Below are 14,365 nucleotides of genomic sequence, written 5' to 3'. Positions count from 1 at the left end.
CCATTCACTTAAGCAGCAAATGCACTGAATATGGCCGCCACTGATGAGGGCAGGTGGGATAGCTCAGGAACATTGAGATGTAGGATAACTCAGGAACGTTGAGATGTAGGATAGCTCTGGAACGTTGAGATGAGGGATAGCTCAGGAATGTTGAGATGTGGGATAGCTCAGGAACGTTGAGATGTAGGATGGCTCGGGAACGTTGAGATGTGGGATAGCTCAGGAACGTTGAGATGAGGGATAGCTCAGGAACGTTGAGATGTAGGATGGCTCGGGAACGTTGAGATGTGGGATAGCTCAGGAACGTTGAGATGAGGGATAGCTCAGGAACGTTGAGATGTGGGATGGCTCGGGAACGTTGAGATGTGGGATAGCTCAGGAACGTTGAGATGAGGGATAGCTCAGGAACGTTGAGATGAGGGATAGCTCAGGAACATTGAGATGTGGGATACTAGCAAGATACTATCATCTAATGTGAGTCTGGAGGTGGTACCTCAGTGCACTGTAGCTCTTATATGGTTTCCCACACTCAGGGCACACAAATGGTTTCTCCCCAGTGTGAATAAGACCGTGTGCAGTGAGTGTATCCTTACTCTTGTAGCTCTTCCCACACTCAGTACAGACAAATGGCCTCTCCCCAGTGTGACTCAGTTGGTGATACTGGAGCTGGTGTTTCCATTTGAACTGTTCTCCACACTCACAGCAGCTGAATGGTTTCACTCCAGTATGATTTAGATAATGTCTCTCTAGTTTACTTTTCTCCATGAATCGTTTCCCACACTCTGTGCACTCGTGTGGTTTCTCCCCAGTGTGAACCATTTGGTGCCTTTTCAGATTGTTCTTTGCTGCAAAGGATTTGCCACACTCCGTACAGGGGAAAGTCTTTCCTGTGTGTACGTTAATATGAATGTTCAGTTCGCTTTTATCCCTGAAACATTTCCCACACTCAGTGCAGGCAAATGGGTTCACTCCGGTGTGAATATGAAGGTGAGATTTGAGATCACACTTTTTCCTGAAGCCTTTCCCACACTCAGTGCAGACAAATGGTTTCTCTCCTGTGTGAATCTGGAGGTGAGATTTCAGAGAGCTCGAATCCCTAAAGCCTTTCCCACACTCAGTGCAGACAAATGGTTTCTCTCCTGTGTGAATCCTTAGATGCAGACTGAGTTTATACTTATCTCTGAAGCCTTTCCCACAATGAACACAGACAAATGGCTTCTCGCCTGTGTGGCACTGAATGTGGATCTCAAGCCTAGACTTTTGCCTGAAGCTTTTACCACACTCTCTGCAGTAAAACACCTTCTCTCTTTTACAAGAGTCAGTACTAACTTCTTTCAGTCTCTTTCCCCTGTGAGCCAAGAGATAGCTGCTATTTTTTCTTCTTTTATGGCTCTTTTTATGTTCCTGAAGGTCCCTGTTCCATAAGAAGCCCATATCACATTCAGTGCAGGTGAATGGTTTCCTCCCAGTATGAACCCATTTATGAGCAATGAGGATCTTTCTGTGAGAGAAACATTTCCCACATTTGGAGCAGACAAAGCTCCTCCCCGTGTGGATTCTCTGGTGGGTGAGAAGGTTCCGGATGTCACAAAATCTCCTCTCACATTTTGGGCAGATAAAAGGTTTCAGGGCACTGTGGGCTTTAGAGGAAATATGCATTTTTGTGCCTTGGTGACACATCTTGGCAATGTGTGATTTTACAGAGGACTTCGCCTTTTTAAGTTTGGAAATATTGGGCCTTCTGATATCCTGTATATTAGTAGTATTATGTAGCTTTTGTATTTGTAGAGCAGAAGAGGTTCCATCAACACAATGTTCCTGAGATACCTGGAACCTCTCATTCTGGTTGGGGGTTCTGACAGATTCATTGGGAGTTTGGGTTCGGCTGAGGTTCCCCTGAACATTTTTACTTTCCCTTCCAACTTCTATGATCTTCTTCATCCTGGACATGTCAGATCCATATGGAACTAAACAATATCTCCCAGCACTGAGGTTCTGCTGCTCTTTCTCAGGCCAATTCCCTAATAGCAAAGAAGTAAAAGGATTAATTAGACTTTAGTAAAAAAAAAAGCCCCATCTCTTCTACCTCCTAGAGACAGAATCCAATGGGGACTCACCAGGGAAAGCTTTGCAGGAAATGTTATGGGTGCAAGGAGTACATCACATTCCTACAGGGGATGTAAAGCCAAAAATCTTATATATATACACAGGTATGGGATCCATTTTCCGGAAACCTGTTATCCAGAGAGCTCCGAATTATGGAAAGACTCCCATAGACTCTATTTTCATCAAATAAGAATTTAAATTGATTTTCTTTTCTCTGTAATAATAAAACAGAACCTGTACTTGATCCCAACTAAGATATAATTACCCCTTATTGGGGCAGAACAGTCCTATTGGGTTTATTTAATGGTTAAATGATTCCCTTTTCTCTGTAATAATAAAACAGAACCTGTACTTGATCCCAACTAAGATATAATTACCCCTTATTGGGGCAGAACAGCCCTATTGGGTTTATTTCATGGTTAAATGATTCCCTTTTCTCTGTAATAATAAAACAGTACCTGTACTTGATCCCAACTAAGATATAATTACCCCTTATTGGGGCAGAACAGCCCTATTGGGTTTATTTCATGGTTAAATGATTCCCTTTTCTCTGTAATAATAAAACAGTACCTGTACTTGATCCCAACTAAGATATAATTACCCCTTATTGGGGGCAGAACAGCCCTATTGGGTTTATTTAATGGTTAAATGATTCCCTTTTCTCTGTAATAATAAAACAGTACCTGTACTTGATCCCAACTAAGATATAATTACCCCTTATTGGGGGCAGAACAGCCCTATTGGGTTTATTTAATGGTAAAATGATTCCCTTTTCTCTGTAATAATAAAACAGTACCTGTACTTGATCCCAACTAATATATAATTACCCCTTATTGGGGCAGAACAGCCCTATTGGGTTTATTTAATGGTTAAATGATTCCCTTTTCTCTGTAATAATAAAACAGTACCTGTACTTGATCCCAACTAAGATATAATTACCCCTTATTGGGGCAGAACAGCCCTATTGGGTTTATTTAATGGTAAAATGATTCCCTTTTCTCTGTAATAATAAAACAGTACCTGTACTTGATCCCAACTAAGATATAATTACCCCTTATTGGATGCAAAACAATCCTACTGGGTTTAATTAATTTTTTATTGATTTTTTAGTAGACTTAAGGTATGAGGATCCAAATTACGGAAAACCCTCTTATCTGGAATACCCTTGGTCCCGAGCATTCTGGATAACGGGTCCCATACCTGTATATATATATATATACATAGCCCTAATAAGGAAAGCTCTATAACAGATGTCGTTCTAAAATATCAGATGGCAAAGCAGTTAACACAGGGTTAAACACAGCTAACTGGGGCTCTGTATCCCTCAGTATCTGCAGCCGGAGGAGGAGTGGGCGTGTCTTACTCTCCGCTCCTGTTTTACTTCCTTATCTGGGACTAACTTGCCCTTATCAGCAACTGACCAATGACAATCCAGTAAACGCCTGGGCTATTTGTTCAGTTATAGGGCAGTCCCGGCTTTTGTTTTTATTTCAAGTCTGGTACAGAGCAGTCCCTGCTTTCCTTCGTATCGGGCCGGCCCCTGGGCGTGTAGGTTCCCAGGAGCTGTGATCAGAGCTCATTACAGGGGCGGGGCATAGGCTGCTAAATACATTCATTTCATTGGTCTAAATAACACACAAGGATTTTGATTTGTGACTTTACATCCTCTTTTAATATAAGAATCCTATGGAAGGTGAATGTGTACGTGTTTAGGGGAATGGACAATATATATATATAATATAGCGAGTTAGTAACATCCCTCTGTAGGGGATTATGGGAGACTTACTGATATGAAGCAGCATTATTTTCTCTTGTATCCTGCTGGTCTCTGGGATTGGGAAAATCCCCCTCTGGGTAAATCCTTATTCTCTCCAGTCCGACCCCCCGGGAACCTGTTGAAGTTATAAAGAGTTGGGTTATACTGTGCAGGAGATCTCCCCAACCTCCGGCAATGTGCTGGGCCCATTAGGGAAGGAGACAGTATCCATGGGCCCAACATTCATCAGCCCCTCCCCCGACACACACAGTGGGGCTCATTATCAAATTTGCCCATGGGCAGTAACCCATAGCAACCAATCAGTGCTTACCTCTTTTCAGCCAGCTGCAGGTAGAACGATGAATATAACAATTTGATTGGTTGCCATGGGTTACTGCCTTTCCTTATAAATGTTATGGGAACCCAATGGCACAGGTTATCTTGCCCAAGGGAACTGTATTGATACTGAATATGTGTGTTTAATTACAGTATATGATTTATATATAGGAGCTGCCATACTGTTCTGATAAATTAATCATATCCACAGATTAAACAGATCCCTCTGCCCCACTGAGTCTCTGTATTATAACAAGTAGTGGCCCCCACTATAAATAATATGAAATATATATATATATATCAGAGGAAACCTTAGCATTTAATGGCACTTTGTTCCTTTATACGGTTTGTCATTTCTCGCTGATATTTTCCCATAGGAGGTACATTAGTGCTTATAAATGACATACTGGGGTCTGATGCTTTTTTAATATTAATAGTTAAAAACCACAAATGTAAAACCATGGGCTGTAGATACAAACATATCAAAGGCAACATGGACATACAATGTCTAAAATCCATAATAAGAAATAATTAGGAAACCCGGGTATATTCCCCATTGGCCTAACAAGGGGCCCTGCCTAACCCAACCCAATGCCGAGCCCTTTCCTTTGGTGCCGGCTGGAAATGAACTCCCCTTGAATCACTTATAGCCGGGGCGGCCGGGCCCCAGTATCATTGCACAGGAATAAAGCAATGAAGTCACATTCCCATAATTCTGTTTATGTTCCGTAACCCCCAGAAGGGAGAATATGTCAGATAAGAGACCCCTGTAAGTCCCATTTATCCGTAGCCATGTGGGAAACATTCCGGCAGTAACTTGGGAAAAGAATAGAAGCCTAAGAACTAAAGCCTGAAATACTCTCAGATATTTGTGCCTTTAATCCTCCCTGACCGGCTCCTGCCTGGCTCCCCATTAATGGAAGAAATTATTGGCCTTATTATTGTTGGAATATGAGAAGATAATAATAACTAATAAGGAGCCCCCAGTATAATTACCTGTGTCTGGGTAAGAATTCCTTCCTGTCCGGCTCTTCTTCTCTTCCCCCTGGTACGTCCTCAGCAGAGACTCTCCCCAGAAATCTGCTCCTTGGAGATATTCCCCAACTCTTTATACTACTCCCCCCTTCTGCCCTTAGCCATGGGGAGTAATGAGGATAAAGGGGAGACTCTGCCCCGGCTCCTCCCTTACTTCTCCCATTGTTACTCGTTCCTCTGCATATAAAAGCCTGTATGGGGGCAAGTAGCCCAGCAGGGAGCCAACTGACCCCACCCTGACTATTGTCCCACAGAACCTCTCAGAGTAACAAGGCTCCTCCCATATCATAGTTTGGGGCGGGGGGGACTGAAATGTATTGAAATGTCAGTTTCTGGCACACGTAGATGGGGGGAAATGATTATTAGCATTAAAACTATTTGGGCTTGTCCATTTGTATCATGGATGGGGGTAAGGTATAAATGCTGCTGGGTGGTACTTACCCTGCACATCATAAGGATAAAGGAAACCTCAAACTTCTGGGTTTATAATAACAAGTAGAAAGAGGGGGTGCATGTATATCTGGGTCTGCTCCCCTTGTACTCCCCAAACAGCTCCTTCTATTAGAAAAAGGGTCATTTAAGGGCAGTGCCTGGGGCAAAGTGCGCTTTTCTTTTTCAAATCCCCAAGGGGCCCCCGCTGCAGCACCCCAAATCCCCTCAGGGCCCCCAGTGACCTGCCCAACCCCCCCTGAGTGTGCCTAAGTTCAGTTACCCTCAGTACGTTGGGGGGAGGCCAGCAGCCAGAGGGAGCACCGGCCCAGTCCGACCCGGCACGGGCAGCTTTGCATGGGGAACAAGTTGCGGCTTGTAGCATTTTTAGCATTGGAATCAGGGTTAATATGATGTGAGCGTGTGAATCTGTTGTGGGACCCCTGGAATTACCCACACATTCAAGATGGCGGAAGGACAAACAGTAGAACTTATGGGAACTATAGGAGAGCGCAATGTTCCTCCATAATGGGGTGCACATCCAGGGGCAGTTCACCTTCAAGTTAAGTTTTGGAGGGGCATTTGCTGAGCCACACCTTCCCATGGATTATATGATGCCAATATGTATATCTTGCCCTGGCACCTCCAGCACTAAGGGCTGCGCTGGCGGTTAAGGGGTTATTATCTCAGGGGCTGTAGGGATTTGGGGCAGTTTTCTAATACTTGTGTCTCTCTTCCAGGAATTCTGTATCCGGCTTTGGCCAATCAGCTCTGTGACTGTCAGATCCCTCTCGGTTACTGGGAGCATTACTGGCCCCTGTGGGGGCATAGGGGGAGTTGGTTTCCCAGACACACTTGGGTGTAGGATAATGGGAGGGGTCAATACCTGAGACTGCAAAAAGTGAGAGGCGTAATGCTCATATAACCAACCGAGTTACATCTATTTATTCATTGTATGAGTCCCCCCTTCCCAGTTCTCCCGCTTATTGTAATGGCAGCCATACATATAGAGATGAAAGATCTGTGCGATTTTTTTTACACATTTAAAGGAGAAGGAAAGGTACAAACTCAGTAGCTTTATCAGAAAGGTCTATGTAAATACAGCCATAAGCACTCACAGAAACACTGCACTGAGTGGCTATAACTGCAGCAGGAAGCTCCCAAGACCAAGCTAAAATGGCAGCTGCTATCAGAGGGAGCTTCTAGGGCTGTTACTCAGGCAGGTAAAGCTTTCTGCAGAATAAATATAGGGTTCTAGGTGGCACTAATGTGGCAAATCTATTGGCAGTAAAATGCCAAAATGACTTTGTTTCTCCTTTAAGACCAAACCCAACTTATATCCATGTACAATCTATACGGCTCATTGATCAGGAACATTGGGAACCAATCTGCTGCTGCACAATATCGCCCTATGGTGAGAGGAAGAGGAGGAAGTAAAAAGGAACCTTAGGTCTTCTTTCCTCTCTCCATTCCAATCATCCAGTTCTTAACTCACACAGAACAATAGAACGGAGGCCAATATCATGTGACCTGTCCATTTGGGCCACAAGCTCCTTTAACCTGTATTTCCTCCTTCCCATTGGGAATGTGGGCGGAGCCATTCTCTAAATGGCCAAAGTACGTAAATAGTTCCCCAAGCCCTCAGGGCAGGGTTCCAATGTACAGGCCAGTATGGGGGCCAACGGTAGGGCAGATATAACTGACAGACTGAGTATGCGGCACATCAAGTACAGACCCCCCCACCGCAGTGAGTCTGAATCTATAAAACCAGGCGGCTCCATTTGGGAAGAACATACGACACAGGGAAACAAGAAAATCTTTAATAAAGCAAAGTAATAACCTAGTGACATATACCGGCCCCCATGCTAGTCTGTAACAGCAGCAGCCACATACCGTTATATAAAACTCAGTAATATTTATCTTTATTCCAGTACAGTCAGTGGGAAACTTCCCAAGCTCTGATGTTATTGAGTAATACTATTCCTTTTTTATTAAAGGGATTTAGGGACTTCTGCAATATTTCTTTTTTTCAGTTTCAGAGCTATTTCAGTTTCTATTAACTGCCAATATAATGAACTTTGTAACAGCGCCACCTGCTGGTCAGTTCCTGTGATGGTTCAGTCAGAGAGATTTCCCTGCAAAAGGAAAACAGGGTTCTGATGTTTTTCTGCTTAGAAATGAGAAGGGAAAGGGCATCTGAGGCTTCTGATCTCTTCCCTGAGCAGAGCAACATCAGAACACGTCTCTGTTTTCCTTCTGAAGGTTTATCTCTCTGTCGGTACCATTACAGGAACTGACCAGCAGGTGGCGCCGTTATAAAATTCATTATATTGGCAGTTAATATAGAGTGAAATAGCTCTGAAACTGAAAAAAGAAATATAGCAAAAGTTCTTAGAAAAGCACCCTGAGCAGTTTGACATGACATTTTTTAAGGTTTACTTATCCTTTCAGATCAAAATACCAAACTATTGGCAGGTGAGACGCCTGATGTCCCTTTAGCGCCTAAACCAACAGACAAGAAGGTATACACACACGCACGGACAGGTGAATGCGCCCAGTTAGGGAAAATTGAACATTATTAGTTATTAAATAGTAAATAAAACAGAACAATACAAAATGTTACTCTGATAGGGCAGAATCAGAAAGTGCCGGGGAGACAGCACACGTCCTTACTACATAGAAGGAAATAAAAGGGGCTAATGGTAAAAATCCAACAGACTAACTCACATGCAGAGGTCCCATGACGCCCTACAAATCGCCAAACCCGATATCAATGACTAGCAATGGCCATAACCCATATCTTAAGATCCACTCACCAAATGAGCAGACCATCCACTCATATGGCCACCTTGGGCTGAGCAATATTGGGCCAATGATAGGAATGACACCGGCCCGTCAGGAGAGGACCGCATCAACATGCCAAAACAGTCCCCGTCCCATAGGATAGGCTGTCGGGCAAGATGAAATAAACAGTAATGACTTGGCGGTGCCCATACACAGGCAGATAAGCTTCTGGATCAGTCTTAAGGACCATTATCGGCAGCTAATATCGGCCTGTGTATGGCCACCTCTAGTTGATACATTTCTCAGCAGCCTGTGAGGAACAGCAGCAACGTATGAATTAGTGGGGCCCGGTGACTTCAGTACAGCTCAGGGAGCATGCTCAGTAGGGGAAATATATCAACTAAGATATCAATTTAGAAAGTCACCAACCCCACCTTACTGAGCTGCTCCTGAAGTCATAAGGGTGGAAGAAGTCACCTTCTCATTGGACGTCTCTTCCTAAGCTGCGTGCAAATGAATGGTTTCTCCCACCGGTCATATCCACATTCTGCACGCGCAGGGCAATGGCACACAGTTTTGTTGCCCCTGTCGTCTACAGTACAGTAATAAAATATCCAAAAATACCTTTATATTGAATCTAGAATTGGAATTGTACATTGTAAAACAGTTTACTTGTGTAATCGGCACCTTCGGTAAAGTCACATGATAACACAAGAAAGCCGTTTCTACTGCCACAACTCCAGGTGACTTTATTACAAAGGTATTTTTGTCGCTTTCGCCGGAGAAGATTTAGCACAGGTAACAAAACACGTTGTTGCAAGTTCTCTTGGGAAGTTATACCCACATTATGTACAAGTAAATGGTTTCTCCCCTGTGTGAGCTCTCTGGTGTTTCAAAGGTGGCTCCTTCGGGAAAGAGACTTCACACATTGGTGTAAACGTTCTGCAAGTTCCGTTGTGAAGCCGAATTCTGCTGTTTTCAGAAAAAAAATTCCTGCATTCTGTCCATTAGGAAAGCTTTGACCCTGTGGGAATTCTATAGTGTCTATTTAGGTTGCTCTCTTCTCCCACATTCTGCTCATACATATTGTCTATCCCTGTTCTATGAGTAGCCTGACGCCTTTGGGGATGGCAAGTTTTTGAAATAGCCTTTTCCACGTTATTTACATGTGAAGGGTTTCTGCCTTGTGTGAGCTTTCCGTTGAATTTTACGTGGTTCCTTTGTAGACACAGCTTTTCCACGTTCTCTGCACGATAATGGCTTCTCCCCTGTGGGAATGCACCGATTCCTGCGGACACCCTTCATGGAGAATTGTTTTCCATTCCGAACACATGAAAGGTTTCTCTCCCTTGTGTGAATTTTCTGAATCGTGACAAGCTTTGTCCTTAAAGAGTAGCGTTTTCCAGGTTCCACAACCGTGACCGGTTTTGCTCCTGTGGAAGATCCTTGGTGATTCTTCGAGGTAGATTTAAGTTGTTTCTCTTTAGTGTGAATTCTTTGGTGACACTGAAGGCTATTTTTATGTGAGAAGTTTTTCCCACATTCTGTGCATGTATATGGTTTCACTCCTGTGTGAGCTCTGTGGTGTATCAAAAGGTTGCTTTTATCAGAGAAAGATTTCGCTCCTTGATTTCTCCCCCGTTCATCATCTTTCTCTTTATTGTGAATTCTTTGGTGACACTGAAGGCTGTTATTACGGGAGAAGTTTTTGCCACAATCTTTACATGTATATGGTTTCTCTCCTGTGTGAACTCTTCGATGTATCCAAAGGTAACTGTTTTGAGAAAAACATTTCCCACATTCCGTGCATGTATATGGTTTCTCCCCTGTGTGAACTCTTTGGTGTGCCAAAAGGGAACTCTTATAGGCAAAAGATCTCCCACATTCTGCGCATGTATATGGTTTCGCTCCTGTGTGAACTCTGTGGTGCGTCAAAAGGTTGCTTTTATTAGAGAAAGATTTCCCACATTCTGTACAAGTGAAAGATTTCTCTCCTTGATTTCTCCCCCGTTCATCATCTTTCTCTTTATTGTGAATTCTCTGGTGACGCTGAAGGCTACTTTTATGTGAGAAGTTTTTCCCACATTCTGTGCATGTATATGGTTTCGCTCCTGTGTGAACTCTGTGGTGCGTCAAAAAGTGACTTTTATTAGAGAAAGATTTCCCACATTCTGTACAAGTGAAAGATTTTTCTCCTTGATTTCTCCCCCGTTCATCATCTTTCTCTTTATTGTGAATTCTCTGGTGACGCTGAAGGCTACTTTTATGTGAGAAGTTTTCACCACATTCTGTGCATGTATATGGTTTCTCTCCTGTGTGAACTCTTCGGTGTATCCAAAGGTGACTGTTTTGAGAAAAACATTTCCCACATTCCGTGCATGTATATGGTTTCTCCCCTGTGTGAACTCTTTGGTGTGCCAAAAGGGAACTCTTATAGGCAAAAGATCTCCCACATTCTGCGCATGTATATGGTTTCGCTCCTGTGTGAACTCTGTGGTGCGTCAAAAGGTTGCTTTTATTAGAGAAAGATTTCCCACATTCTGTACAAGTGAAAGATTTCTCTCCTTGATTTCTCCCCCGTTCATCATCTTTCTCTTTATTGTGAATTCTCTGGTGACGCTGAAGGCTACTTTTATGTGAGAAGTTTTTCCCACATTCTGTGCATGTATATGGTTTCACTCCTGTGTGAACTCTGTGGTGCGTCAAAAAGTGACTTTTATTAGAGAAAGATTTCCCACATTCTGTACAAGTGAAAGATTTCTCTCCTTGATTTCTCCCCCGTTCATCATCTTTCTCTTTATTGTGAATTCTCTGGTGACGCTGAAGGCTACTTTTATGTGAGAAGTTTTCACCACATTCTGTGCATGTATATGGTTTCTCTCCTGTGTGAACTCTTCGGTGTATCCAAAGGTGACTGTTTTGAGAAAAACATTTCCCACATTCCGTGCATGTATATGGTTTCTCCCCTGTGTGAACTCTTTGGTGTGCCAAAAGGGAACTCTTATAGGCAAAAGATCTCCCACATTCTGTGCATGTATATGGTTTCTCCCCTGTGTGAACTCTTTGGTGTGCCAAAAGGGAACTCTTATAGGCAAAAGATCTCCCACATTCTGTGCATGTATATGGTTTCACTCCTGTGTGAGCTCTGTGGTGCGTCAAAAGGTTGCTTTTATTAGAGAAAGATTTCCCACATTCTGTACAAGTGAAAGATTTCTCTCCTCGATTTCTCCCCCGTTCATCATCTTTCTCTTTATTGTGAATTCTCTGGTGACGCTGAAGGCTATTTTTACGTGAGAAGTTTTTGCCACATTCTGTGCATGTATATGGTTTCTCCCCTGTGTGAACTCTGTAGTGCGTCAAAAAGTGACTTTTATCAGAGAAAGATTTCCCACATTCGGTACAAGTGACAGACTTCTCTTCTATATGAATTCTGTGATGTCTCTGAAGATCACTCCTACCATCGAAGCCTTTCCCCCATTCCGCACATTTGAACGGCTTCGCCCCTGTGTGAACTTTATGATGTTTATTGAGTTTGCTTTTCTGCAGAAAGCTTTTCCCACATTCGACACACACATATAATTTCTGGTTTTCGGGTTTCTGGAGAGAGCACCGTTGCAAGGGTTTCTCCCCTTTGTGAACTTTCTGGTGAATGTTAAGACCCTGCTTTGTAGACACACGTTTTCCATATTCTGGGCACATGAAAGGTTTCTCCCTTGTGGGACTTTTCTGGAGTTTGAGATTTGAGGAACGGTCTTTTCGTTTGCTCTTTCTGTCGGCTTGTTGCCCATTTCCCATTGCTTTTGCCTTAGGTCTTGCTGTAGGGAGAAGGTTCGGACAAGAAGACCTGACGCAGTTTGGGTTGCTGAGTGATCCCCGTTTCTGGTTTGTGAGTCACGGGGCATCAGTCTCTGTTTTGTGCCAACTTATTCTGCGCCCTGTATTGGCCAATAGGCTGGATCCAAATAAGCAGATGAACTCCTGGATTCTTCTACATGTAAGGTCGGGATGCTTAATGGCGGCATGGAAACTTCTGCATCCCAAACTTCTTTATTTATGGGGAGACAAAAAGAAAAAAGTTAAAAACTCAATTTTCAGCATATGCTAAAAATACTGCACTCAACTTGGCACCTCATTTTATGCATCTCAATTAAAAAGCCGTTAAATCCTGTATGACATTAGCAACAGATATATAGAAACATTGGGGTAACAGTCACCCTGCTATAGTTCCAGGGGTACCCAGGGCACAAATAAGCACTCACCCCAAATCCCCCCCTAACTGGCCTTAAGGCTGGGCCCCCTTAGCCCATAACAAGGTTACAGATATATAGAAACATTGGGGTAACAGTCACCCCGCTATAGTTCCAGGGGTACCCAGGGCACAAATAAGCACTCACCCCAAATCCCCCCCTAACTGGCCTTAAGGCTGGGCCCCCTTAGCCCATAACAAGGTTACAGATATATAGAAACATTGGGGTAACAGTCACCCCGCTATAGTTCCAGGGGTACACAGGGCACAAATAAGCACTCACCCCAAATCCCCCCCTAACTGGCCTTCAGGCTGGGCCCCCTTAGCCCATAACAAGGTTACAGATATATAGAAACATTGGGGTAACAGTCACCCCGCTATAGTTCCAGGGGTACCCAGGGCACAAATAAGCACTCACCCCAAATCCCCCCCTAACTGGCCTTAAGGCTGGGCCCCCTTAGCCCATAACAAGGTTAAAGCTATATAGAAACATTGGGGTAACAGTCACCCTGCTATAGTTCCAGGGGTACCCAGGGCACGAATAAGCACTCACCCCAAATCCCCCCCTAACTGGCCTTCAGGCTGGGCCCCCTTAGCCCATAACAAGGTTACAGATATATAGAGACATTGGGGTAACAGTCACCCTGCTATAGTTCCAGGGGTACCCAGGGCACAAATAAGCACTCACCCCAAATCCCCCCCTAACTGGCCTTCAGGCTGGGCCCCCTTAGCCAATAACAAGGTTACAAATATATAGAAACATTGGGGTAACAGTCACCCCGCTATAGTTCCAGGGGTACCCAGGGCACAAATAAGCACTCACCCCAAATCCCCCCCTAACTGGCCTTCAGGCTGGGCCCCCTTAGCCCATAACAAGGTTACAAATATATAGAAACATTGGGGTAACAGTCACCCCGCTATAGTTCCAGGGGTACCCAGGGCACAAGCACTCACCCCAAATCCCCCCCTAACTGGCCTTCAGGCTGGGCCCCCTTAGCCAATAACAAGGTTACAAATATATAGAAACATTGGGGTAACAGTCACCCCGCTATAGTTCCAGGGGTACCCAGGGCACAAGCACTCACCCCAAATCCCCCCCTAACTGGCCTTCAGGCTGGGCCCCCTTAGCCCATAACAAGGTTACAGATATATAGAAACATTGGGGTAACAGTCACCCCGCTATAGTTCCAGGGGTACCCAGGGCACAAATAAGCACTCACCCCAAATCCCCCCCTAACTGGCCTTCAGGCTGGGCCCCCTTAGCCAATAACAAGGTTACAAATATATAGAAACATTGGGGTAACAGTCACCCTGCTATAGTTCCAGGGGTACCCAGGGCACAAATAAGCACTCACCCCAAATCCCCCCCTAACTGGCCTTAAGGCTGGGCCCCCTTAGCCCATAACAAGGTTACAGATATATAGAAACATTGGGGTAACAGTCACCCCGCTATAGTTCCAGGGGTACCCAGGGCACAAATAAGCACTCACCCCAAATCCCCCCCTAACTGGCCTTAAGGCTGGGCCCCCTTAGCCCATAACAAGGTTACAGATATATAGAAACATTGGGGTAACAGTCACCCCGCTATAGTTCCAGGGGTACACAGGGCACAAATAAGCACTCACCCCAAATCCCCCCCTAACTGGCCTTCAGGCTGGGCCCCCTTAGCCCAT

General features: G+C 44.3%; 2 protein-coding genes across 3 annotated transcripts in view; both read right to left on the bottom strand.

The window, feature by feature from the left end:
* Positions 1–359: 359 nt before the first annotated feature.
* LOC101731555 (gastrula zinc finger protein XlCGF57.1-like) lies at positions 360–5,825 on the bottom strand. 2 transcript variants are annotated; one of them, XM_031904264.1, is made up of 3 exons: positions 5,195–5,824; positions 3,893–3,998; positions 360–2,021 (listed from the first exon to the last, which is right to left on the bottom strand). In XM_031904264.1, the coding sequence occupies exons 2-3, from the start codon at positions 3,906–3,908 to the stop codon at positions 466–468; spliced, it is 1,572 nt and encodes a 523-aa protein (XP_031760124.1). In that variant the 5' UTR covers positions 3,909–3,998; positions 5,195–5,824; the 3' UTR covers positions 360–465. The 2 variants fall into 2 exon arrangements, with proteins under 2 accessions (XP_031760124.1, XP_031760125.1); XM_031904265.1 differs by lacking the exon at positions 3,893–3,998 and having other exon boundaries at positions 5,195–5,825.
* Positions 5,826–8,058: 2,233 nt separating this feature from the next.
* Positions 8,059–14,365, bottom strand: part of LOC108644827 (oocyte zinc finger protein XlCOF6-like) — a 28,778-nt gene continuing 22,471 nt past the window's right edge. Inside the window, exon 2 of the mRNA XM_018089688.2 lies at positions 8,059–12,491. Coding sequence (XP_017945177.2) covers positions 9,605–12,241 — 2,637 coding nt within the window. The 5' untranslated portion in view covers positions 12,242–12,491 and the 3' untranslated portion in view covers positions 8,059–9,604. The remainder of the gene's footprint in view (positions 12,492–14,365) is intronic.

The sequence above is a fragment of the Xenopus tropicalis genome, chromosome 6 (assembly GCF_000004195.4).
Source record: "Xenopus tropicalis strain Nigerian chromosome 6, UCB_Xtro_10.0, whole genome shotgun sequence".
NCBI classification, from domain to species: Eukaryota; Metazoa; Chordata; class Amphibia; order Anura; family Pipidae; genus Xenopus; species Xenopus tropicalis.
The sequence above is the reverse complement of the archived record's forward strand: the minus strand, read 5'-3'. Positions and strand labels throughout refer to the sequence as shown.